Raw genomic sequence first — 27,052 nt, forward strand, 5'->3', positions numbered from 1 at the left:
ACACACACACACACACACACACACACACACACACACACACACACACAGACAGTCTTGCTCTATCACCCAGATAGATCGTGTGCAGTGGCGCGATCTTGGCTCACTGCAACCTCAGCCTCCTGGGTTCAAGCAGTTCTCCTGCCTCAGCTTCCTGAGTAGCTGGGATTATAGGTGCCCGCCACTCCGCCCTGTGCCTCCCCCTCCCCCTGATTTCTGTATTTTTAGTAGAGACGTGGTTTCACCATATTGGCCAGGCTGGTCTCGAACTTCTGACCTTGTGATCTGCCTGCCTCGGCCTCCCAAAGTGCTGGGATTACAGGCATGAGCCATGACACCTGGTCCTTTTTTTTTCTCTAACTTCTTAAAGTGGAGGCTGAGATAATTTGAGAGCTGTCTTCTTTTCTGGTATAGGCATTTAGTCTCTCGGACCACAGTGCAATCAAATTAGAACTCAGGGTTAAGAAACTCACTCAAAACCGCACGACTATGTGGAAACTGAGCAACCTGCTCCTGAATGAATGCTGGGTAAATAACGAAATTAAGGCGGAAATAAAGATGTTCTTTGAAACCAATGAGAACAAAGACACAATGTACTGGAATCTCTGGGACACATTTAAAGCAGTGTTTAGAAGGAAATTTATAGCACTAAATGCCCATAAGAGAGCAGGAAAGATCTAAAACTGACACCCTAACATCATAACTAAAAGAACTAGAGAAGCAAGAGCAAACAAATTAAAAAGCTAGCAGAAGACAAGAAATAACTAAGATCAGAGCAGAACTGAAGGAGATAGAGACATGAAAAACCCTTCAAAATATTAATGAATCCAGGAGCTGGTTTTTTGAAAAGATCAACAAAATAGATAAACTGCTATCCAGACTGATAAAGAAGAAAAAGAGAAGAATCAAATAGATGTGATAAAAAATGATAAAGGGGATATCACCACCGATCCCACAGAAATACAAACTACTATCAGAGAATATTATAGACACCTCTATGCAAATAAACTAGAAAATCTAGAAGAAATGGATAAATTCCTGGACACATACACCCTCCCAAGTCTAAACCAAGAAGTCACATCCCTGAATGGACCAATAACAAGTTCTGAAATTGAGGCAGTAATTAATAGCCCACCAACCAGAAAAAGTCCAAGACCAGACAGATTGACAGCGGAGTTCTACCAGAGGTAGAAGGAAGAGCTGGTACCATTCCTTCTGAAACTATTTCAAACAGTAGAAAAAGAAGGAATCCTCCACAACTCATTTTATGAGGCCAGCATCATCCTGATACCAAAACCTGGCAGAGGCACAACAAAAAAAGAAAATTTCAGGCCAATATCCCTGATGAGCATCGATGCAAAAATCCTAAATAAAATAAATACTGGCAAACTGAATCCAGCAGCACATCAAAAAGCTTATCTACCACAAACAAGTCGGCGTCATCCCTGGGATGCAAGGCTGGTTCAACATACTGCAAATCAATAAATATAATCCATCACATAAACCAATGACAAAAACCACATGATTATTTTAATAGATACAGAAAAGGCCTTTGACAAAATTCAACACCCCTTCATGCTAAAAACTCTAATAAACTAGGTATTGATGCAACGTATCTCAAAATATAAGAGCTATTTATGACAAACCCACAGCCAATATCATAATGAGTGGGCAAAAGCTGGAAGCATTCCCTTTGACAACCGGCACAAGACAAGAATGCCCTCTCTCACCACTCCTATTCAACATAGCATTGGAAGTTCTGACCAGGGCAATCAGGCAAGAGAAAGAAAGAAAGGTATTCAGATAGGAAGAGAGGAAGTCAAATTGTCTCTGTTTGCAGATGACACGATTGTATATTTAGAAACCCCCATCGTCTCAGCCCAAAATCTCCTTGAGCTGATAAGCAACTTCAGCAAAGTCTCAGGAGACAAAATCAATGTGCAAAAATCACAGGCATTGCTATACACCAGTAACAGACAAACAGAGCCAAATCATGAGTGAACTCCCATTCACAATTGCTACAAAGAGAATAAAATACCTAGGAATAGAACTTAAAAGGGATATGAAGGACCTCTTCAAGGAGAACTGCAAACCACTCCTCAAGGAAATAAGAGAGGACACAAATAAATGGAAAAACATTCCATGTTCATGGATAGGGATAATCAATATTGTGAAATGGTTATGCTTCCCAAAGTAATTTATAGATTCAATAGTATCCCCATCAAGCTACCATTGACTTTCTTCACAGAATTAGAAAAAACTACTTTAAATTTCATATGGAACCACAAGAGAGCCTAGATAGCTAAGACAATCCTAAGCAGAAAAAAACAAAGTTGGAGGCATCACGCTACTTGACTTCAAACTAAACTAAAAGGCTACAGTAACCAAAACAGCATGGTACTTGTACCAAAACAGATATATAGATGAATGGAACAGAACAGAGGCCTCAGAAATAACACCACACACCTACAACCATCTGATCTTTGACAAACCTGATGAAAACAAGAAATGGGGAAAGGATTCCCTATTTAATGAATGGTGTTGGGAAAACTGGCTAGCCATATGCAGAAAGCCAAAACCGAACCCCTTCCTTACACCTTAAACAAAAATTAACTCGCCGGGCGCGGTGGCTCAAGCCTGTAATCCCAGCACTTTGGGAGGCCGAGACGGGCGGATCACAAGGTCAGGAGATTGAGACCATCCTGGCTAACACGGTGAAACCCCGTCTCTACTAAAAAAAATACAAAAAACTAGCCGGGCGAGGTGGCGGGCGCCTGTAGTCCCAGCTACTCGGGAGGCTGAGGCAGGAGAATGGCGTAAATCCGGGAGGTGGAGCTTGCAGTGAGCTGAGATCCGGCCACTGCACTCCAGCCTGGGCGACAGAGCGAGACTCTGTCTCAAAAAAAAAAAAAAATAATAATTAACTCAAGATGAATTAAAGTCGTAAACATAAGACCTAAAACCATTAAAATCCTAGAAGAAAATCTAGGCAGTACTATTTAGGACATAGGCATGGGCAAAGACTTCATGTCTAAAACACCAAAAGCAATGGCAACAAAAGCCAGAATTGACAAATGGGATCTAATTAAACTGAAGAGCTTCTGCACAGCAAAAGAAACTATCATCAGAGTGAAAAGGCAACCTACAGAATGGGAGAAAAATTTTCCAATCTATCCATCTGACAAAGGGCTAATATCAAGAATCTACAAGAACTTAAACAAATTTACAAGAAAAAAAAAGCAACCCCATCAAAAAGTGGGTGAAGGAGATGAATAGACACCTCTCAAAAGAAGACATTTATGCAGCCAACAAACATATGAAAAAAAGCTCATCACTACTGGTCATTAGGGAAATGCAAATCAAAACCACAATGAGATACCATCTCACACCATTTAGAATGGTGATCATTAAAAAGTCAGGAAACAACAGATGCTGGTGAGGATGTGGAGAGAGAGAAACACTTTTACACTGTTGGTGGGAGTGTAAGTTAGTTCAACCATTGTGGAAGACAGTGTGGCAATTCTTCAAAGATCTAGAACCAGACATACCATTTGACCCAGCAATCCTATTACTTGTTATATACCCAAAGGATAATAAATCATTCTACTATAAAGACACATGCAAACGTATGTTTATTGCAGCACTATTCACAATAGCAAAGACTTGGAACCAACCCAAAATACCCATCAATGATACAACTGGATAAAGAAAATGTGGCACATATACACCATGGAATATTGTGCCCAGCCATAAAAACGGATGGGTTCACGTCATTTGCAGGGACATGGATGAAGCTGGAAACCATCATTCTCAGCAAAGTAACACAGGAACAGAAAACCAGACACCACATGTTGTCACTCATAAGTGGGAGTTGAACAATGAGAACACATTGACACAGGGAGAGGAACATCACACACTGGGGCCTGTCGGGGGGTGAGGGTCTCGGGGAGGAATAGCATCAGGAGAAATACCTAATATAGATGATGGGTTGGTGGGTGCAGCAAACCACCATGACAGATGTATACCTATGTAACAAACCTGCACGTTCAGCACATGTACCCCAAAACTTAAAGTATAATAAAATAAAAAATAAATAAATTTCTAAGCTTGTTTATCAATATTTTACAAATTTTAATTTGCTTGGTTTTCATTTTTGTTCACCTCAAAATACTTAGTTTTTCTTCTTTGACCCTCAGGTTATTTATGGTTATGTTACATTGTTTCCAAATATTTCAGGATTTTCTAGAATTCTGTCTGTAATTGTTTTCTGATTTAATTTCACTGTGGTCAGAGAATATATTCTATATGAATTGAATTCTTTTAAGTTTGTTGGTGCTTGTTTCATGGCTCAGAGGATCATCTGTTTTAATAAGTGTTTCATGTATCCTTGAAAAGGATATGTACTCTGCTGCTTTTGTCTTTTGTGGGGAGTATTCTAGAAATTCCTTTTAGGACAAAGTTGATAGTGCTTTTGTCTTTTATATTCTCTTGATTTTCTGTCTACTTATTCTATGAATGTCAATTATTGAGATCCAGGTGTTACAATATCCAATTATAATTGTGGATGTGTCTGTTTCTCTTCTGTTCTATCGGTTTTTTTTTTTTTGCTTCATGTATTTAGACGCTGTGCTCTTAGGCCCAAATGTCATGATGTCTTAATGAATTGATCCTTTTATTATTATTAAGTTATAATTTTTGTCCCTGGCAATATTCTCTGTTCTAACAATCTGTTTTGGCCTGGCAAGTTGACACACATCTGTAATTCCAACACGGAGAAATTGAGGTGGGAAGATCACTTGAAGCCAGGAGTTTGAGACCAGCCTGGGCAACATAGTGAGATTTCACCTCTACAGAATTAAAAAAAAAAAAAAAAGTTAGCTGGGCACAGTGGAGCCTATATATAGTCCCAGCTATTTGGAAGGCTGATGGCTTGAGCCCAAGAGTTCAAGGCTGTAGAGCTGTAATCACACCACCGCCTTCCAGCCTGAGTGACAGAGTGACACCCTGTCTCTAAAATAGAAAAAAAAAAATCTGCTTATACTAATATTAATATAGTTACTCCGACTCTTTTTTGATTATTTTTAGCGCAGGTTTTCCTCTTTTTACTTTTAACCTGTTTCTGTCCTTATGTTCAGAATGGTTTTCTTTCTTGTAGATAGTATATAGTTAGGTCCTACTTTTTATCCATTCTGCCAGTGTCTGCCTTTTGATTGGGATTATCTAAACCATTTATTTACATGTTGTGATTATTGATATGGTCAAAGTTTAAATCTCCTATCTTGGTATTTTGTTTTCATTTTCTTTTCTCTCTCTTTTTTTTTTTTTTTTTTGAGACAGAGTCTTGCTGTGTCTCCCAGGCTGGAGTGCAATGGTGTGATCTTGGCTCACTGCAACCTCTGCCTCCCAGGTTCAAGCCATTCTGCCTCAACCTCCCAGGTAGCTGGGACTACAGGCATGCATGATCATGACCAGCTAATTTTTGTATTTTTAGTAGAGATGGGGTTTCACCATGCTGGCCAGGCTGGTCTCAAACTCCAGACCTCAAGTGATCCACCTGCCTCAGCCTCCCAAAGTGCTGGGATTACAGATGTGAGCCACTGCGCCTGGCATTGCTATTTGTTTTCTTATTGTCCCATCTGATCTTTGTTCCCCTTTGCCTTCTCTTGAATTAGTTGAATGTTGTTTTACAATTCCTGTTATCTCTTTTATTGGCATATTAGCTATAACTCTATTGTTATAATGATTGCTTTATACTTCCTTAAAGTATAGCAGTCTATCTTCAAGTAATACTATACTGTTTTATGTATAATGTAAGAATCTTATAAAGTATACTTCCATTTTTTTCTCTTCTAGCCTTTGAGCTATTTTGTCATACATTCTACATCTACAAAAGTTATACAACCTGGATATAAATTATTTTTTTGCCTTAAACAGTTTATGATCTTTTAATGAGATTTAAATAATAAGAAAAATATCTTATGTATTTATTTACCCATTCTTCTTTCTTTTGTGTAAATTCAGGTTTTCATCTAGTATATTGTTCTTTTGCCTGAAGGTATTCCTTTATCATTTCTTGTAGTTGAAGTCTAGGGTGATCAGTTCTTTCAGCTTTTAAGTTTCCAAAAAAGATCTTTATTTAACCTTAAAAAAATATTTTCCATGGATAAAGTATTATAGGTTAACAGGGTTTTTTTTGTATGCTTTTTGTGTTGTTTTCACAATTTTTCTTATGTCAAAAATTTTAAGTTGAGAGCTTTTAAATTTTAGTACTTAAAGTACTTCATTGTCTTATTTGATTGCATTATTTCAGTTGAGAAATTTGCCATCCTCTTTATCTTTGTCTCCTTGAATGGATTTATCTTTTTTTCCCTCTGGCTGCTTTTAATATTTTATCACTGTAATCTATTTGATTTAGATGTACCTTGGCTTAGATTTCTTCATGTTACTTTTATTTGGGGTTCACTGCTTTTAATATTTTATCACTGTAATCTATTTGATTTAGATGTACCTTGGCTTAGATTTCTTCATGTTACTTTTATTTGGGGGTTCACTGGTCTTCTTGAATCTGTGGGTATATAATTCTCATCAGATTTGGAAAAATTTTGGCCTGTTTTACACAAATATTTTTTTCTGTCCCCTACTGCCACCTTCTTACTTCTTCTTTAGAGATTCCAATTATACATATATTTGGCCTCTTATGATAGTCTTGCAGCTCACTGATAACTCTGAGCTTTTCTGTTTTATTTGTTTGTCCTTTTTTCTCTATGTGTTTCTTTTTGGATATTTCTATTGCTGTTTTTAAATTCACTGTACTTTTGTGCTATAATGCTTAATCTTTTCATCACCATTCAGTGTGTTATTTGTCTTGTATGTCTCTACTTAACATGTTCATTCTTTCTTCTAGCTTAAGCATATGAATAGTTATAATAACTAATTTACTATCCTTGTCTATTCTAACATCTGTGTCAGTTCTAGCTCACTTTTAGTTTATTGGATTTTCTTATTATTATAAGTTACATTTTTCTGCTTTTTTTGCACTCCCAATAATTCTTTAATGCCAGGCATTATGAATTTTAACTTGTTTTTGATGTTACATTTTTTGTATTCCTGAACTTTATTCTGGGAAGCAGTTTTTGTACTTGCTTTTAAGTTTTTTTAGGTGGCATTAGAGCTATTTTATCGAGGGTTATTTTTTCCCCACTGAGACAAGACTCATCTTACAAACCCTGGGTTTCTCAGCCTCAGCACTGTTGATTTTTTTTTTTTTTTTTTTTTTTGGATCAGATAATTCACTGTTGAGGATGGCTATCCTGTTCATTGTAGACATTTAGTAGCTTCTCTGGCTTCTACTCACTAGATGCCAGTAACATTCTGCCCCAGTTGTGAAAATTGAAAATGTCTTTGGATGCTGCTAAATGTTAACTGGTTTCAAACCTGTCCCCAGTTGAGAATTGCTGATGCCCCGGGAATCATGAAGCTTTTTATTCTGGCAGTTGGGAATAGCCAGTAATTCCAAGGCACCCTGAAGCACTGTTCCCTCTGATATTTTTTTTGGTTGCCCTTCTACTCTACACACACCTTTGGTAGTTTCCTCATGCCTGTATTAATTAGTATTCAGCCGAATGCCCAAGGGTCATCCAGCACTGTGAACTAACTATTGCTGCCTTGGTTTCTCTAGATTCTCAGCTTTGTCTTTTCAATTCAGGCAGACTACCATTCCTGTGCTGGGGCTTGAAAACACTCTCAGCAGGAAGTGCAGTCAGTCATAGGGCCCACCTCTTTAGTCACCTGTCTCTGAGAGATTACTGTTCTTAGTTGCCTGATGGCCCAATGCCTTGAGAGTCTTCACTTCGTATATTTTGTCTTTTTAAAAAAAATGTTTCAGGCAAGAGAGCAAAACTAGTCCCTGCCTGCTTCTCCACCTTGGCTGGAAAAGGAAAGGTTTTTTTTGTTTTTTTTTGTAAAGCTTTAAATTATTTGAAAAGTGTTTATGACTAATCTCTCCTAACTTATCTCCTATTTAATGTTCTATATGTAGATTTTCTTAAAGGTTAGCGAATTTAGAAATCATCCTGAGTAGAACAAGGTCTTTTGATGCAGCCTGAAATATACAACTTACAAGTAATTTTGGAAAACATCGAGCTATATGTTTACTCATACTATCTTTATTATTCTTTAAAAGCTCTCCTTCAGAACTTTATTATGAGACTTACTAAATTTTTGAAGTTGAGAGATACTACATACAAAGCTCTTAGCATCATGCCTGGCACAAAACAGTTTTAAGATTTATAAGCATACGTATTTACAGAAATTAAATAACTTGCTTAAAGCAAGCTATGAGTTGTTGAAGAAAGCAGGGTGTGACTGTTAGCATCTAAGAGGAACATTCTACAAAAGACCACATTGTAGAAGTACTCTACAGTATAAATACATTGTTACCTAATTCCATACATGGTATTTTGTTTTATAAAAAGATTTTCTGTTATGATTTTTTAAATTGATAATAGTTTTAAATTCTTATGTAAAATTATTAGGCTCCTTAAGGTTTTTCTAACTATTAGAAAATTATTACTCATAATGTGACCTTGATTTATGTTTTGCAGGCAGAAGCAACAAATTACCCACCTGCATGAGAGGATAAGGGATAATGAATTACGGGCTCAACATGCCATGTTAGGACATTATGTAAATTGTGAGGATTCTTATGTGGCTAGTTTGCAGGTAAGATTGCAAAGGATTTTGCAGTTGTTTTAGTAATAAAGCTTGTGTTAATAATATACTTATCTTGTAATATAAGGACATTTTAAATCAACTTAATAATGTATTCAGTGCATTTGCATGATTTATATTTATTTATATGTGTGGTAAAAGGTGTCCAACTACAGCCTTCCATCTGTCCAGACTGCACACCCCTCTCCACACACATACAGAAACTACTGTTGTTAGTTTCTGGTGTATCCCTTCCAGAGTTGATGCATATCACAAGCAGATATCCTCTTTCTACATTAAAAAATATATAAGAATATGTACATTATCTGGCACCTTGCTTTTTAAAAATATTATATAAAATTATATAAAACACAATGGTTATTTCTCTATCGTTACCTAGATAATACCCCTTTCGCTTGCTTTTGCAATTATACGATTTTCCATTTTATGGAGATAGCATGATTCATTCTACCTGTCCCCTAATCATCAAAATTTGAGTTGTTTTCAGTTTAGGGTTATTGTAAATGATGCTGTAAAGAATAACCTTTTATAAATATTGTTTTGCTCATATGCAAATATTCTTGTAAGTTACATTTCCAGAAGTGAAATTTCTAGGTGTTGAGTTTGTGACTTTTACTGATACTGTCAAATTGCTCTTTAGGAGAGCAGTGTATAAGAACCCTCACTGTCCCACTCCCCAACTCCCAGCCATGCTAACAGAGTGTATTATTAAACTTGGATTTTTACCCTTCTAGTAGGTCTATATAGAAGACAGGAGAGATTTATCTCCTTATGGTCATATGGTTTTAATATGTATTTCTCTTAAGAGTGATGTTAAATTTCTTTTTATGAATTTAAGGGCCCATTCACATTTCTGTGAATTGTCTTTTCATATCTTTTACTCATTTTTTATGTTAGGTTTTCGGTTGTTGCTTATTGTTTTTTGGAACCCTTTATATATAAAGGAAATTAGCTTTTTGTCTGTAATTTAATTTGAAAATACATTTTCTAATTTGTCATAATATTTTGTTTATATTATTTCTTTTTCCTCTATGTAGTTTTTTGTACCATGAAGTCTGATTCTAATGAGTATTTTATAAATGAATCTCACCTTTACAAATGAGCCTATTCTAATGAGTATTTTATAAATGAATCTCACCTTTACAAATGAGCCTATTTAACCAAACAATGAATTAACATCCACTGTGCTGAATTCTGATGTCACAAAAGTGAAAAATAGTTCCTGCTTTCATGGATCTCAAAACTTACAGAGGGAGAGACCATATAGGAAAACAAGTTTGTCTGTTCCTGCTAAATTTATTTGCATTCACTGTAGGTAAGAGACAGTGTCTATGCCACATGAATAGAAACGTAAATGAGGTTAGTTTTGCCCATAAGGAGAGTATAGTCTAATTGGAACACAGATATAGAGTCTGTGAGGCCCGTTAACAAAATTTATATGGCTGGAATGGCTACTTTCCCTAATTGTTACCCAGTTTTTAAAAGAGCTTTACTTAAAACTTGTTTCCATGTTTTTTTGATAAAAACTTTATATTGGTTTATTTCCCAAAGAAAAAAACTGTTGGCATACTTATTGGGATCTAAAGTGAGACCTGATGACTTTGTGGTGGTATATACTTACATTTGTAGATGTTGTTGTTGTTCTCGTCATTAAGGTCTTTATTCCTGGATTTTAAGTTAAGTGCAGTTGTTTCCTTCTTTATATCTTCAAATATGTTGTTTATAAATACTAGAGACATTGATATATTAAAATCAGGAAATATTGATGAGAAAATAACTATCAGATTTACTTGAGGCCAGAGGCATTTAACATAGAGATTCCAACTTGCCTTTTATACCTTACTTATGAATACATCATGTTACAATTTGGTCTCATCTTGGACTTCTGTCACATGATAGCAAGGCTTTATAGTGCAGTACTGAGAATAATGTACAGTTATTTGAAAATGGTATTTCTATACTGTGGAAGTAGTGTATCTTGCTTTGATAACAGCATTTTAGTAGACTTGTTCAATTTCTCTTTAACATTCTGTCATTCTGAATAAAGGCTTTAATTATAGAATTATCATATTACTGAAAGCATGTTAAAAAAAATAGGTATCTGAAGGATGAAGCAAATGTTCTTTTGACACAGCATCAGGCCAGTAGAGGGCTCTCCAAGTCAGTGTGCAAGGACAAATAAAAATATTAATATTTGAAAGGATATATCAAAGGGGTTGTTAAAAATATTAGGATTTTGAAGTATGTGAGGAACTGAAATACTATTGAGAAATCCGATTTTAAAAGATGAGAGCAATTCATGAATGAGAATACAAGGAAAATCTTAAATACTAAATGGGTATGATAAATATATAAGATTAACCTTTATCAGTAGATAGATACAGAGAGCCAATAAAATGGTGAGGGTTAGAAGAAACAACAGATACAGTAATAAAATATTTCTTTAGCAAAGGGTTTTTTTTAACCTTGGATCTTTGAATGATTTAATTCTTTATGCATAACATTTTGTATAGACACATTTTTCTGATCCATAACATATTCATCCTAATTCTATAGACACTAGACAAAGAAAATTATGCTTTTAATAATAATTATTGAAAGTAATGTGTATTCTAGAGTAAATAAGTCAGTTAATACAATAAAAGTAACATTTTAAAATTAATTTGTAGATGGAAAACATACTCTTAACAAGTAACTTCTATTTGCTTATTGAAAATTTGACTAACCTTACAATTAAGATGACCCTGGAAGTAGATATCACTCAGTCTCGTTGGTAGAGAATGAGAACCATGTCTTTATTTTAAAATCCAAACATTCTGGATAGTTTTAATGGTAGATTGGTAGAACCAAGGAGTAGTTTGTATTTCCATTTGTACCTAAATTTCCATCTGTGGTTAACAGGCGTGGAATAAACCGAATATGAAGGACCCTTTTTCTTTACTTAAATTGAAGAAGAAAGAGGCCTCTTCTGTATATATGTGAACCTTGGAAAGACTAACCAAATAGTAGTTACTATTACTAACCTTCATTGATGCATCATTTCTTTTCTTTCCATTTTATTTTTTCTTTCCATTTATATCATTTTTTTTTCTATTTCTTCTTCAGTTGGTTTGTTTCTACCACCAAATCTGTGTTAATGAACATTTAATAAAAGGAATCGCACCTTTACAAATGAGCTTCTTCAACAAAACATTAAACATCTAACGTGTTAAATTCTGGGGACACAAAAGCAAATAATGGTTTCTGCCTTTATGGAACTAAAACCCTACAGAGAGAGTATATCAAAAAAATTATCCATTTCCTTAAAAATTGTTTATCTTAACTATGGATAAGGTTCCATTTATGCTGTAGCAATAGAAATGTGAATGAAGCTGATGTTGCCCTCAAGGAATGTGTAGTCTAATGGAGGACACAGACAACATATAGTTGCAGTGTGTCGATTCCCACAAGGGTTATGAATGTAAATGCTTTGGGAACCCCAACTATGAATATAGAAGCTAGTCTTCCAAAGGCCTGGCCAGGCTTCCTGTAGAAAGTGATAATCTGGTTTGAGAACCTCATGAACTAAATGAATTGAGCCAGGTGAAGGGGGTGAAGGAATAGTGTTTGAGGCATAGTGTATGGCATGTGGAGAAGCTTAAAGGAATGAGGAGAAATATAATGCATTTGGAAAACTACAAATTATTCTGTATGGATAAAATATAATATGAGAGAAAGGTACTGGTAGATATGTGGTTGAAGAGGTAAGCAAGGGCCAAGTGTTACCAATGACCTGAGGTGTAAAGGTTTGCTTAGGGCTGGCCCAGTTTATGCCTGCTATGCTAATAAATTTATTAATAGCGCCATCTTTCATTCTCCAGAGTATCCTAGTTCGGTTACTCTGATGGCATAATAGAGATTGGATTTAAGACAGATGTTATTGGAGGCAGGGAAACCAGTCAGGAAGCTGTCTCAGTAGTCCAAAAGTTATGTGAACATTTGAATTTTATCTCTAGTGGTCAGAATGAGGAGAAGACTGTTGATTAAACATCTGTATGGCCAAGCCTTGGTAAAATGGGCCAGATTTAATGACATATTTAATGTGGTGAGAGAATTTTTGTTGGCGCCTAGTTTCAGATGCCAACAATTGATTGGTTTATAGAGATTACTATGTTAAGGATCTGTTTAGAGGAGAAAAATAGTGAGTTAAACTTACACATTGTAAATTTGGGGTTGAGTGAAGAATGAGGGTAATATTTGTGGGTGGAGGTCTGAGCCAGAGATAAGAGATTTAGGTGTTATCAGTCTAGGTGGGTGGTTATTAAAGCCTTGGGCATGATCAGGTGTTCAAGGGAGGGTTTGTGCAATGAGAAGAAAATGGGATCCAGAACTAGAGACAGGGAACAGCAGCATTTTAGAAGGTAGCAGAAGAGCACAACTTGTGAAGGAGTCTGAAGGGAGTTGTTCTAGAAAGGAAAGCAAGCAAGGCTTTTTCCACAGAAAGGGAACAGTTGTATAAAAGTCAGAGAAGGCAGATAAAGGCTGAAAAGATGTTACTAAATGTAGAAATTAAAACATCTGGCCTCAGATTTTTCTTTTTCTATATGATTAAGTTCACATAGAGTTTCAACTACAGCTTGTCTTGCTACAAAACACATTTCTATGGTGCAGATTTGCTCATACACAATTGGTAAATAGGAGAATGATGTCTGCTAAGTTTTCTGGATTGGTTCATAAGTACTTCCCCCCCAACTCCCTAGGCAAGGGGAGTTACAGTATTGTGAATAAAATTAAAGTATTTGGCCAGCAAAGCAAAAGGCTTAGGATTACCTACTATATTAGCAGAAGCTTTTTTCAGTTACGTAAGAAAATTGTGAAAGAGTACCTGCCCTTCGGGTGCTCTTCCTTGAGAGGTGCACTTCCTTCTTTATAGACTTGCAGTTCATGCCAGCTTATGTTCCCTCCTACTCCACCTGCATGGCAACCCCTGTATCACTGAGTCTACCTCTATCATCTGAACACCCACCAGACCTCTAATTAAAGTACCACCAGCATTTTGACTGTGTGTGTATGTGGTTTAAATATCACTGTGACCACCTGTTCAGACTGTCCCAAGTTATCTCCTGAGTCACGGTTTTTGTTAGTGCACTAGTTAAAATTGCATCAGTTTGAATTGAGTGTTTTTAATCCTGTTCGTTCCATATGCCCTATTATTTTTAGTGTGTGATTTTTCAGGAATGTCTATATTGCATTATAGTAGAAGCACCTGTGTTAACTTTTTAAAAATTTATGAACTTTAATTTTTAGAGCAGTTTTACATTAGCTACAAAATTGAAATGAAAGTACCAAGATTTCCCATATCCTCCATATCTTCACATGTGCACAACCTCCCCCACTATCAACGTTTTGTATCTTAGGGTACATTATTTACAATTAGTGAACCTATATTGACACACCATTGACACTCAAAAGCCATATTAGGATCACTCCTGGTGTTGTGCATTCTAAGGGTTTTGACAAATTAGTGATGACATGTATCCACCATTATAGTATCATGCAGAGTAGTTTCACTGCCCTAAAAATTTTCTGTGCTCTGCCTGTTCAACCCATTGGACCCCTAGCAACCACTGAACTTGTTATTGTCTCTATGGTTTTGCCTTTCCCAGAATGTTACGTAATTGGAATCATGTAGTGCATACTATTCAGACCATTTCTTTTTAAACTGGCTTCTTTCACTTAGTAGTATGGATTTAAGTTTCCTCTATATCTTTTCATGACTTGATAGTTCCTTTTTCTTTAGTACTGAAAAATGTTCCACTTTCTGGATATTTAGTGCATGATTTTCCAGGAATGCGTATATTTGTATTATAGTAGAAGCACCCATGTTTACTTTTTTTTGAGACGGAGTCTCACTCTGTCACCCAGGCTGGAGTACAGTGACGCGATCTCGGCTCACTGCAACCTCCGCTTCCTGGGTTCAAGCAATTCTCCTTCCTCAGCCTCCCGAGTAGCTGGGATTACAGGAGCGTGTCACCACACTCAGCTAATTTTTGTGTTTTTAATAGAGATGGGGTTTCACCATGTTGGCCAGGCTGGTCTCGAATTCCTGACCTCATGATCCACCTGTCTTGCCCCCCCCCACCCCACCCCCGCCCCACACACACTGCTGGGATTACAGGTGTGAGCCACCATGCCCAGCCCCACCTGTGTTAACTTTTTAAAAATTTATGAACTTTATTTTTTAGAGCAGTTTTAGGCTCACTACAAAATTAAATGAGAAGTACCAAGATTTCCCATATCCTGCATATCCCCTTACATGCACAACCTTCACCTACTGGAGGACATCTTGATAATTTCCAAGTTCTGGCAATTGTGAGTAAAGCAACTGTAGTGATATAGGAAAAACCAAAGATGCGTTTTTCCCACTCTACTCTGCACTCAGCACAGTACTTCTGACACCACATGTATGGTATTTGTTTCCCTACACACCAAGCAGTCAGTTCTGCATATTCTTCAGCAGACACCATCTGGGTGTCTGTCTTCTAATTTAATCCTGACACTGTTTGTGTAGAGATCGTGTCAGAACCCACAGATTGAGGACTCACTACCACAGGACTGCCCTCCACTTCAGATGCCAATTTCAAGCCCCAGATGCTTCTTACCAACTAGCTATAAATCAGAGTTCACATAACCCCCTCCCTGGGTTTGATTAACTTGCTGGAACTCAGAAGCATTTTACTTACACTTACCCACTTGTTATAAAGGATATTAGAAAAGATAGAAATGAACAGCTAGATTGAAGAGATACATAGGGGAAGGTATGAGATAAGGAATGCAGAGATTCCATGCCATCTCCAGGGGTGCCACCCTTCAGGAGGGAACTTGTACATATTCAGCTATCTAGAAGTTCTGTAGACCTACTATTATTTGTTTTTTAATGGAGGCTTCATTATGTAGATATGATTTTTTTTTTTCTTTTTTTGAGACAGAGTTTCTCTCTGTTGCTGTGGCTGGAGTGCAGTGATGCAATTTCAGCTCACTGCAACTTCCACATCCTGGGTTCAAGTGATTTTTCTGCCTCAGCCTCCTGAGTAGCTGGGACTACAGGCATAAACCACCACACCCAGCTAATTTTTGTAGTTTTAGTGAGATATAGGGTTTCACTAGGTTGGTCAGGCTGATCTTGAACTACTGGCCTCAAGTGATCCACCTGCCTCGGCCACCGAAAGTGCTGTGATTAGAAGTGTGAGCTACTGCGCCTGGCCTGTTATTTGTATATTTTGGATAACAGGTTTTTTTGTTTTTTTGTTTGTTTTTAGATCAGATGTGTCTTTTACAAATATTTCTCCTGGTCTGTGGCTTGTTTTCTCATTCTCCTGCCATTGTTTTTTGGAGGGAAAAAATTTTAATTTTAATGAAGTCCAACTTATCAGTCCATCCTTTCATGGATTCGGCATTGATGTTATTTCTAAAACATCATTGCCATAGCCAAGATCATCTAGATTTTCTACTTTTTTTTGGAGTTTTATTGTTTTGTGTTTTAGGTCTGTGATCCATTTTGAATTAATTTTTGCAAAAAATATAAGGCCTGTGTCTAGATTCTTTCCTTTCCATTCCATGTGGATGTCCAGTTGTTCAGCACTATTTGTTGAAAGGGCTGTCTTTTCCCCTGTATTGCATTTGCTTCTTTGTTAAAAATCAGTTAACTATATTTATGTGTCCTATTTCTGGACTCTCTATTTTGTAGCATTGATTAATTTTATATTTTATCACTAATACCACATTGTTTTGATTACTGTAGTCTTATTATAAGTCTTGAAGTTGGGTAGTGTCAGTACTCAAACCTCGTTCTTTTCCTTTAATATTGTGATGGATATTCTGGGTCTTTTGCCTCTCTGTATAAACTTAGAATCAGTTCATTGAATCCACTAAGTAATATGCTAGGATTTTCACTGGGATTGTGTTGAATCTATAGATCAAATTGGAAAGAAACAACATGTTCACGGTATTGAGTCTTCTATCCATGAACATGGAATATCTATTCATTTATTTAGTTCTTCTTATAACATTTTTAGAAGAATTTTATAGTTATTTTCATATAGATTCTGAACATATGTTGTTAGATTTATACCTATCTTATTTTTTGGTTGCTAATATAGATGGTAGTGAATTTTTATATTCCACTTGTTTATTGTTGACATACTGAAAAATGATTGACTTTTGTGTGTTAACCTTGTGTCCTGTAACCTTGCTATAATTAGTTCCAGGAAAGTGTTTTTCGTTTGTTTTCACTGTTCTGAAGTTTAGTTTTTTTTTTTTTTTTGAGGCGGAGTCTTGCTCTGTCACCCGGACTGGAGTGCAGTGGCCGGATCTCAGCTCACTGCAAGCTCCACCTCCGGGGTTTACGCCATTCTCCTGCCTCAGCCTCCCGAGTAGCTGAGTCTACAGGCGCCCGCCACCTCGCCCAGCTAGTTTTTGTATTTTTAGTAGAGACGGGGTTTCACCGTGTTAGCCAGGATGGTCTCGATCTCCTGACCTCATGATCTGCCCGTCTCGGCTTCCCAAAGTGCTGGGATTACAGGCTTGAGCCACCGCGCCCAGCCCTGAAGTTTAATTAAAAACACAGTTTACAAATATTTGATATCTTGTGAAAGCGTTTTTAAGTTAAGAGTGGAAATGTGCATAATACATAATCAAATGCTAGGAGGCCTCAATTCCCAGTAGGTCCACACTCAGTGTCTTTTTAGGTTCTTCAGGATCTTCTGTTAAATCTATAATGTGAATCTCCTGTTGCAGTGAACCCATCATTTAAGTAGGACTCTTGGTATTCTCTTTTAAATGTAGCTTTCTTATTGTGGGCAGTCTTAGAGTCTTCTGCTCTCTCTCATCATTGAGTCTTTCCTTCTTTCGAAGAAGCTCTCCAGTGACATTTGTTTTTTATTCATTTTAGCTAGGGTTAGCTTGTGGTCTTACCGAGACTGTGACTGACACAAGTGCACAGTTGGGAAAGAGGCATGGATGGAAGCGGGAAATCAAATAATAGGCAGACCTTACTCAGACTAAAATAAGTGTCGGATTCTAGCTTAAAGCCTGCCACCAGATGCAACTGTATAATTGAAGTACATCAACTCACTTGCCACTGCAAAGACTGCCACTAGATGTAACTTAATTGTTACTTGTCACTCACTGATAGGGTTTTGATATGCATCTGCAAGCAATTGATTTATTATGGTCTCTGTGCAGTCAGACCTCTCTGCTAATGTTAATCTGTATTTGCAGCCGCTTCCTAGTGCTAGAATTACCACCTCTAGCTCCACCTCAAATCACCAGGTATTGGATTCTCATAAGGAACACGCAACCTAGATCCCTTACATGGACAGTTCACAATAGGGGTCACACTCCTATGAGAATCTAATGTAGCTGATCTGACAGAAGGCGGAGCTTGGGAGGTAATGCTAGCCATGGCAAGTAGCTATAAAAATAGATGAAGCTTCACTCGCTGGCCCACTGCTTACCTCCTGCTGTGCAACCCGGTTCCTAATAGGCCATGGGCCGGGGACCCCTGAGGTCAGAGTTCTAGGCTGCGGGTTTGATTCTCTCAACACTTCCCATGTTTGCATGGTTTCTGAGGCAAAGCTGGATGTAATTTGTTTCTCTATTAGTAAGGTTTTCTCCTTACCCTGGCTTTTTTCAGGAGTTTATCTTTGCTTTTCTGATGTTTAAATATAGTATGCCTATTTGCAGTTTTGTTTTTTGTTTTTTTGTTTGTTTGTTTTGTTTTGTTTTGTTTTAGTGTTTGTCTTACTTGGTGTTTTCTGACCTTCCTGGATCTATAGTACGGTGTCTGATGTTAATTTGGGGAAATAGTTATGGTTCCTTCAAATATAGTATCTGTTCCCTTCTCTATTTCTTCTCTTCTATTCTCATTACATGTATTTATACCTTTTGTAGTTTTCCCCCCGTTCTTGTATATTGTTTTTTAAGGTTTTTTTTTTTTTTTTCTCTCTCTCTTTTTCACTATTGGAAGTTTCTATTGTCATATCCCCAAGTACAGGAATTGTTTCCTCAGCCAGGTCTATTCTGCTAATGAGTCCCTCAGAGACATTCTTCATTTCTGTTAGTGTTCTCAATCTCTAGCATTTCTTTTTTATTCTTTCCTAGAACTTTTATCTCTACCCTTAAATTATCTCTATGTTCTTGTATACTGTCTACATTTTCTATCATAATCTTATTAATCCTAGTTGTCGAAATCCCTGGTCTGATAATTCTGACATTTTTGCCATATCTGACTCTGTGTCTGATGGTTTTCAGTCTCTTTCAACTTTTTTTGCCTTTTTGCATGTCTTGTGATTTTTGTAGAAAGTAGACATGATGTCCAAGGTTTAGTAAGTGTAGTAAATAGAGCTTCAGTAATGCAGCGGTAAAGTGTACAGGGAAGGGGGAAGTATTCTATAGTCCTGTGATTAGGTCTCAATCTTTTGGTGAATTTGTTCCTCTGGATTGTGAACTTCAGTTTTCTTTTTTTTCTTTTTTCTTTTTTGAGACGGAGTCTCGCTCTGTCGCCCAGGCTGGAGTGCAGTGGCCGGATCTCAGCTCACTGCAAGCTCCGCCTCCCGGGTTTACGCCGTTCTCCTGCCTCAGCCTCCCGAATAGCTGGGACTACAGGCGCCCACCACCTCGCCCGGCTAGTTTTTTTTTGTATTTTTTAGTAGAGACGGGGTTTCACCGGATCAGCCAGGATGGTCTCGATCTCCTGACCTCGTGATCCGCCCGTCTCGGCCTCTTGAGTAGAGTAAATCCCACCTCTTTACTCAAGTGCTGGGATTACAGACTTGAGCCACCGCACCCGACCTGAACTTCAGTTTTCTAAGATTTCATCTTTCCCCACCCTTAGGCGGGACAGGATGGCAGGAGGGCGATGGAGTTGGTATTTCCACAGGGAAGGCCAAAAGGAGCTTGATTTGTGTATTAATCCTCCTCTATGTGGAAGGCTGGAGTTGGCTGGAGTTGGTTTATTTCCTTTACCCCAACTAGGTTAAGCTCTGATAAAACCCCAGCAGTTTAGGCTCTGGTAAAATAGTTTCTCCCGAGGGCAGGCATTTTTAAGAACAGAATGCTCTGGCATATTTTAAATGGTTCCTTTTCCCCTCCCCTTGCCAGAAACAGGAGGGGATTTTCCTCTGATACTCACTGAAGATCTTGTAGAACTCCTGGAGGTAAAACTCACAGACTGTGGAAGCCTCCTGTGTGACTGGATCCCCATGGCATTTTTAACTCTCAGATTTGTCTACACCAAGTCTCTAGCAATTCATTAGTTACAGATTTTCCCACCTTAGCTCTTCTGCTTATGGGGTTTTGCTTTATTAGGTTATGATCCTCTGTTTCTACCTATCCTTTTTTTCCAGTTTTGGAGACAACAGTTTGCCCTGTGACCTCATTTCTCTCATAGATTTTAGAAGACTTGTTGATATTTCAGATTTTTCAGCTTTTTATTTTATTTTTTAGGACTGAGTGGTGACTTTTGACCTCTTTACATTCCGGGCTAGAAACTGGAAGTCTGTATTAACTTATTATAGTTTCATAGCCTAGCCATCTTCCTGAGTTCCATATCTACCTTTCTGCCTGATGTCCATCTCTACTTCTATGTTCAAATGAAATCATAATCATAGACTCTAGTTACATTAAGTATATCTGCTTAAGTATAACCTATTTTTTCTATATAACCGACTGTTCTTCTTTATATTTACTTCTGCCCAGAATATAATCTTCCATGTTACTTAGACAAAATCTTCAACCTTGGTTATCTTTAATATTAATTTTCCATTCACATCTTTAAACAATCATTTTCTCTAAATCTTCTCACCCTGCTTCCGGTTTCGTCATTCAGTTCTCCATGCTCTATTTCAGCTCCTTGTTTCTTTTCAGCTAAATTAGTTAGAATAATTTCTTTAAATGATACATCCATATTCATTCTCAGTGAATTTTGTTCACTGCGTCTAGCTTTGTCCTATTTCTTCTAGCACTCTCTTGTCTTTTTACTCTCTTCTTTTCCCTTTCATCAGACTTGCTGAGAGTCTAGACACTAGACTGAATGCCAGGGAATATAGAGATTTACAAAGCCAAGTTCACAATTCTTGGAATTCTACAAGAAGGTTGCGACCTAGATTTTTAAGTTTTCCCTTTTATTCCGCCCACTTGTAACCTATAAACATGACAAGATACTCTTTGTATATTCTTTTTAACCTTTTTAAAAATGTTCTTTCTAGAATGCCTGTTCCTTTTTCCATTCTTGCCAGAATCTCCCTATTTCTCAAAATCTGTCTCAAAAGCCACCTCTCCAGAAAAGCCTTTCCGTCATTCACTCAATGTCTTCATGTATCCTACTTCCTCTCAATATTTTGTACTTAACATGGCCTTTATTTGGCTACCATATTCATTCTGATCTATATTATCATCTAAAGGCTTCTCTTATGCCTCTGATTAAAATTTGAGTTTGTAAAGGGTGAGTCTGCCATCTTTGAATTAGCCTGGACATGATAAATGCTATTTATGTAATGGTTGAATTGCATGCTTACCTTTTGGGAAAGTGTCAGTGCTTCAAGGCCTAGTTCAAGTTTACTTCTGTAACACCCTCCCTTAGCTACTGCACATATAACTATCTTAGCACTTAGTTTCCATTGTCTTTTTTTTGGTCTTTTTGTGTGTGACACATTAAACTAGTGGGATCTTATTTTATTAACTGTAGAATCCCCAGCATCTAGCACAATGCCTAACATATGTGCTTAGTAAATATTTTTTAAATAAATGGAAAAATAACCTCTTTTTTTGCTTTTACAGTACTTTGTTGATATCTTTTACAGCACTTAACCACATGCTGAGTTGTTTGAAGGAATATTTGTATTTCCTGCCTTCCTCTTCCAGATTTTAATCTACATGGGGGAGAGGGAATATCTTCCCTTTGAGAAGAATTTCCTTCAAAGCTTTGCCCATAGAAGCAATAATACATTTATTCATTCAAAAATTATTTTGTGAGTGCTTATTTTGTGCCATTTTTTCTATACAATAGGGAATATAAGATGGACACTTTGAGATGGACAAAAATCCCTGAATCATGGATCTTACTTTCTAGTTAGAGAAACATTCTATTAGTGCATATTGAATTTAGTATTAGCTGGAAGTGATTACCTGTGAAGACATTTTTCTTTAGTTTTTATTCATTTACTTAGAACTTTCACTTTTATATGATTAATATATATATAGTACTATTTACATGTTGAAGTGTACTTTTAAGTCAAATAATAGCTGTCTTTCATGAAGTTTCTCCTATATGCTGGGAGTCTTACATACTTTATCTTTCTTCAAAAAATGCTGCAAAGTAGGCTTTATTGTTTCTGTTTTAGAGATGAGAAAACTGGGGTTTTGAGATAATAAATAATTTCCTTTAATTATGGTGCATAACTAGGAAGCAAAAGAGCTGGAATTTAAATCAAGGTGTGTCTGTTCATACAGCCTATATGTACTCCTTATATTACACTTCATTTCCAATTTGCTCACATTTGTTCAAGACAAACTTGTAAAGTCTTTTACCTCCTTCTTTCTTTCCTAACAGCCACAATATGAGAACACTTCACTCCAGACACCATTTTCAGAGGAATCAGTTTCCCATTCCCAACAAGGGGACTTTGAGCAAAAGCTTGCATCTACTGAGAAAGAAGTTTTACAGCTTAATGAGTTTCTCAAACAAAGACTAAGCCTATTTAGTGAAGAGAAGAAGAAACTGGAGGAAAAAGTAGGTATTTGTAATAGAATTGAATTAGGTCAACATTTCATCAGCATATAATTATGTGTCTGTCATTTACCCTGTCAGGTGTCATACCAAGGTTATATATACGCTTATGTGGAGGTGATTAAATTTGTAGTAACTTTTGAAAAGCGTTCTGCTATCTGCAGAAATCCAAGGATTTTCTTTGAGGATAGAAATGCTCTTGTATATCTTTATAACAAATAGTGAAATATTTTAAAAAATCAATTGCATACACCAAATAACTGTTCTTTTCCTTATTGAATCTATGATTTCATTTTTTTTTTTTTTTTGGCATGTTGGGCATAAAGGGTTGGTAAATGAAGGTGGCCTATCTTTAATAGTGATGCAGCTTAAGTTATTAAACCGAAGCCCCGATCCAGAATAAGAAGCTAAAAGCCAAATACACAGACAGGAACACTGTTTGATCTTTCTGCCTTTATTAAAAGTATTTTCACATATTTTATTCCATTTTAGTATCATTCACGATTAAGTAGGACATGTGCTAGCCCTAATTTATTGAAGAAGTCCAGATCCATGAGCTGCATAGTGGCAGCCGTGGTTTTAGGCTTCTCTTTTAATCTACTCAGCTTAGTTTTGAGCCTTCCATTCAAGTGGTCATAGTGCATATCGCCATGATTTTCTTTTTTCTTGCTCATCAGTGCTTACTTTATTTTTTTCAATTATAGTTCCATAGTTTTTGGGGAACAGGTGGTTAGTTACACGGATAAGTTCTTTAGTGTTTTTTTCTGAGATTTTGGTGTACCTGTCACCTAAACATTGTACATTTGGATCAAATGGTAGTCTTACTTATAGTTGTTTAAGGAGTCTCGACACTGTTTTCCCTTGTTGTTGTACTCATTTACATTCTCACCAGCAGTGTAAAAACATCCCCTTCTATTTCATACCAACATCTATTTTAAAAAATTTTTAAATTATGACCATTCTTACAGGAGTAAGATGGTATCTCATTTTGATTTTAATTTGAATATCCCTGATAATTAGTCATGTTGAACATTTTTTCATATGTTTGTTGGTCATTTGTGTATCTTCTTTGAGAATTATCTATTTATGCCCTTAGCCCGCTTTTTGATGGGGATTATTTGTTTTTTCTTGCTGATTTGTTTGAGTTCCTTAGAGATTCTGGATATTAGTCCTTCGTTGGATGCATAGTTTGTAAATATTTTCTCCCACTTTATAGGTTGTCTGTTTACTCTGACGATTATTTCTTTTGCTGTGCAGAAGCCTTTCAGTTTAATGAGACCCCATCTACTTATTTTTATTTTTGTTGCATTTCCTTTGGGTTCTTGGTTACAAACTCTTGGTCTTAGCCAGTGTCTAGAAGAGTTTTTTTGATGTTGTTATATCCTCTAGAATTTTTATGGTTTCAGGTGTTAGACTTATGTCTTTGATCCATCTTGAGCTGATTTTTGTATAAAGTGAGAGATGAGGATCCAGCTTTATCCCAGCACCATTTGTTAGTAGGGTGTCTTTTTCCCACTTTATGTTTTTGTTTGCTTTTTTTTTTTTTTTAAGAAAGAGTCTCACTCTGTCACCCAGGCTGGAGTGCAGTGGCGCGATCTTGGCTCACTGCAAGGTCCGCGGCCATTCTCCTGCCTCAGCCTCCCGAGTAGCTGGGACTACAGGCGCCCGCCACTGAGCCTGGCTAATTTTTTGTATTTTTAGTAGAGACAGAGTTTCACCGTGGTCTCAATCTCCTGACCTCATGATCCGCCCGCCTCGGCCTCCCGAAGTGCTGGGGTTACAGGTGTGAGCCACCGCACCCGACCAATTTCTCCTCACTCTTTAAGTTGATACCTGTATATTACATAAAATAGCTATCACTTCCACTCCTCACAGACTAGCCTTAAACAGGGGAAGACCCTCACTAATCAGTCTTGCCAGAGAGGGGGGCTTTTCATATCTTTGTACTAGTTTAACTCTTTTTTTTTTTTGTTCTTAGCGTCCTTCAGGCTTCAGGAGTATTCTAGGTCCCATCAGTACTCAGACAAGCGAAATTTCAGCCAGTCTCTTGACCAGACTTCTGAAAAGTCAGATTGTTGGATGTTCTGTCCATTGCTTTCCCTGTACACGGAGAAACTTCAGTCTGTCTCCACTCATTGCTGTGTGCTGAGCTGGAGCTGTGAACTATGGAAACTGCTAGCCTCATCTCTGATCTCACTGATCCCAGGCAGCAAGAGTGTCATGGTCCTATTTGTGTTCCAAGACAGGCAAGGCAGAAGCCAGTCTTCTGAACAGCACCCAGAAAAGTTGGGATGTTGAATGTGTGATCCAACTATTTTCTTTCCCAGCAGGTTTCCTTCTGATCATATGCTGTATTGGGGGTAGGATTACAGTAGGTGTCTTGCATTTCCTTAATTGCTTCAATGTGCCTGGTTTTGCATTCACCCAGAGTGCAATAGCTTTTTTGTTTTGTTTTGTTTTTTGAGACGGAGTCTCGCTGTGTCCCCAGGCTGGAGTGCAGTGGCGAGATCTCGGCTCACTGCAAGCTCCGCCTCCCGGGTTCACGCCATACAATAGCTTCTTGACTAGTTTTTGGATTTCTTAAAAAGGGAATTTGTCCATGTTGGGGGTTTTATTATTTTTTTAATTGAATCCACATTTTGGGGGGAAGGAGAGTCCAAGACTTGCTCTTCTGCCATCTTGCTGACACTACTCCCCAGGTCTTTAAAAATATAAATCAAATTCTTCCCATGGCCTGAAATACATTTCCTAATTATATATCCGTAGGTTCTGCCAATCTTCCTCTGATAAACTGTGTATTGATACCCTGGGTGTTACAGTTGCTCAGACTGCTCAGGCTTTGTTTCTGGTATCAGGATCTTTACATAGAGTGGCCTTTTTGCATGGTAAATACGTGGCTGCTTTTTTTCTCCCACTTTCAGGTCATCTATTTATTTGTTCAAATCTAGCTTAATATTTTTCCCTTCTACTCCTCCTTTCATATGCTTATAGAATTTTATTCTTTTTTTTCTAGGGCTCAACCCAATTTGTATAATCCTTATTTTTTAAATTTCTCTCTAAGCTCCTTGAAGGCAGGGGGATTGTATTTGAATGTGTCACTGTGGCATATGTAGCACCATTCATGGTGCCTGGCATATTGAATGTATTCTTTCAGGTAATTTTTGCCAGGATGGAAGAGAAAACAGTAAGGTAGACTAGGGAAAAAACAATGAGAGAGAGATCAAAGTTGTCAGAGTGTGTGCATAATGGAGCAAGTTCATAAGAGACATAGGGAAGGGTTGAAAACAGATGCAAATATGGTAGAGCTACTCTTGGAAAAGGAGTAGCTTCTGTGTGAGTGAGGCAGTTAAGAATGGAAATGTATATACCAGAGAAATTTGAGGAGAGGGAATAAATGTAGAGGGCAGAGTTTGTGTCAGAGCATATGGAGATGACTTGAGTTCTTGAAGGGAGCACATAGGTTAGAAAGAACAGGCTCCTTGATAACAAATCAACTAAACAAACAGCACTTTGGGTCCACACAAGATTGGATCATATTGTTTCTTTTGGCATTTACTCTGTAATCCTTATCAAAGACAGATTCTATGACAGAAAAAACAATGTGGTAATAATAATAGAATTCTTTTGAGTTCTTTCTTTAAAGAGACAGACAATAAAGAAAAGTAACCATTTGTGAACCTCTTATAAAACTTGTCCTTCCTATTACCTTCTAGGAATGATATCTATTACCTTCTAGGAATGATATCAGTATTGCATCATTCCTCTTTGAAAAGAAAAACTTAGCCTTGTATGAATAGAATAGAGAAGATTTGTTAATGACACCTCATTTATCTGGAGGTGATTAATGCAGTTCAGACTTGAGTAATCTCTATTTGTATGGAACAACACAAAACTTGGCAGTTTAAAAAAAATGAAACACCAAAAAAACAAAACAAAGAGCTTGTCATCTGTGAGCAGGGCTGAAAAAAAACCCAAAACCCAGTGAATATGTATGATCAACATGTGACCAACAAATAACAGAGACAGTGTCCCGTAGGGGAGTGTTGGCAGCAATTTGTGATCAAGGGAAGCAAGCTTGATGTGACAGCAAAGAGAGTTGGCCAACCAAAAGAAAAAGAAGAAGAGTAGGACATCTTTGCACACAGGCAGACCTATGCCAGTCACTGCTTTTTGAGGCATCATTTTGTCACATTTAATACATTTAGACAGTTGAGTCCAAGTTAGCATTAAGTAAACATAGGTTGCTTTATCATGTTTACCTGTGTAATGTACAGGATCATTTGCTAAGGCAAGAGCAGGCTTGGTTGATGGGGAATCCAAGCACAGCTGGTTACTGAAATAAGAACCTGATAATGAGTCATAAGGAAGAACTGAAAGAAAGTTGATTTTCAGTCAGATGATCTAGATTCAAATTCCACTTCTGATTTTATGACTTGTTAAGTCACTAAAGATCTTTGGGCCTCACCTGTATTAAGGGAGTTGTATTATATGGTCACCACCAGTGCCAACAGTATGTAAGGTTTTCCATTCTGATAGATCACAGGGTAAACTGTCACACCA

General features: G+C 37.2%; 1 protein-coding gene across 4 annotated transcripts in view; it reads left to right on the plus strand.

Annotated features, from left to right (window-relative positions):
- The window catches only part of CEP85L (centrosomal protein 85 like), a 240,476-nt gene that overhangs the window by 188,460 nt on the left and 24,964 nt on the right, over positions 1 to 27,052 (plus strand). For all 4 annotated transcript variants that reach the window (XM_023219005.2, XM_023219003.3, XM_031935531.1 and 1 more), the window contains 2 exons: positions 8,601 to 8,718; positions 22,316 to 22,495. In XM_023219005.2, coding sequence (XP_023074773.1) covers positions 8,601 to 8,718; positions 22,316 to 22,495 — 298 coding nt within the window. The remainder of the gene's footprint in view (positions 1 to 8,600; positions 8,719 to 22,315; positions 22,496 to 27,052) is intronic.

This window comes from Piliocolobus tephrosceles, chromosome 5, assembly GCF_002776525.5.
Source record: "Piliocolobus tephrosceles isolate RC106 chromosome 5, ASM277652v3, whole genome shotgun sequence".
Lineage (NCBI taxonomy): Eukaryota > Metazoa > Chordata > Mammalia > Primates > Cercopithecidae > Piliocolobus > Piliocolobus tephrosceles.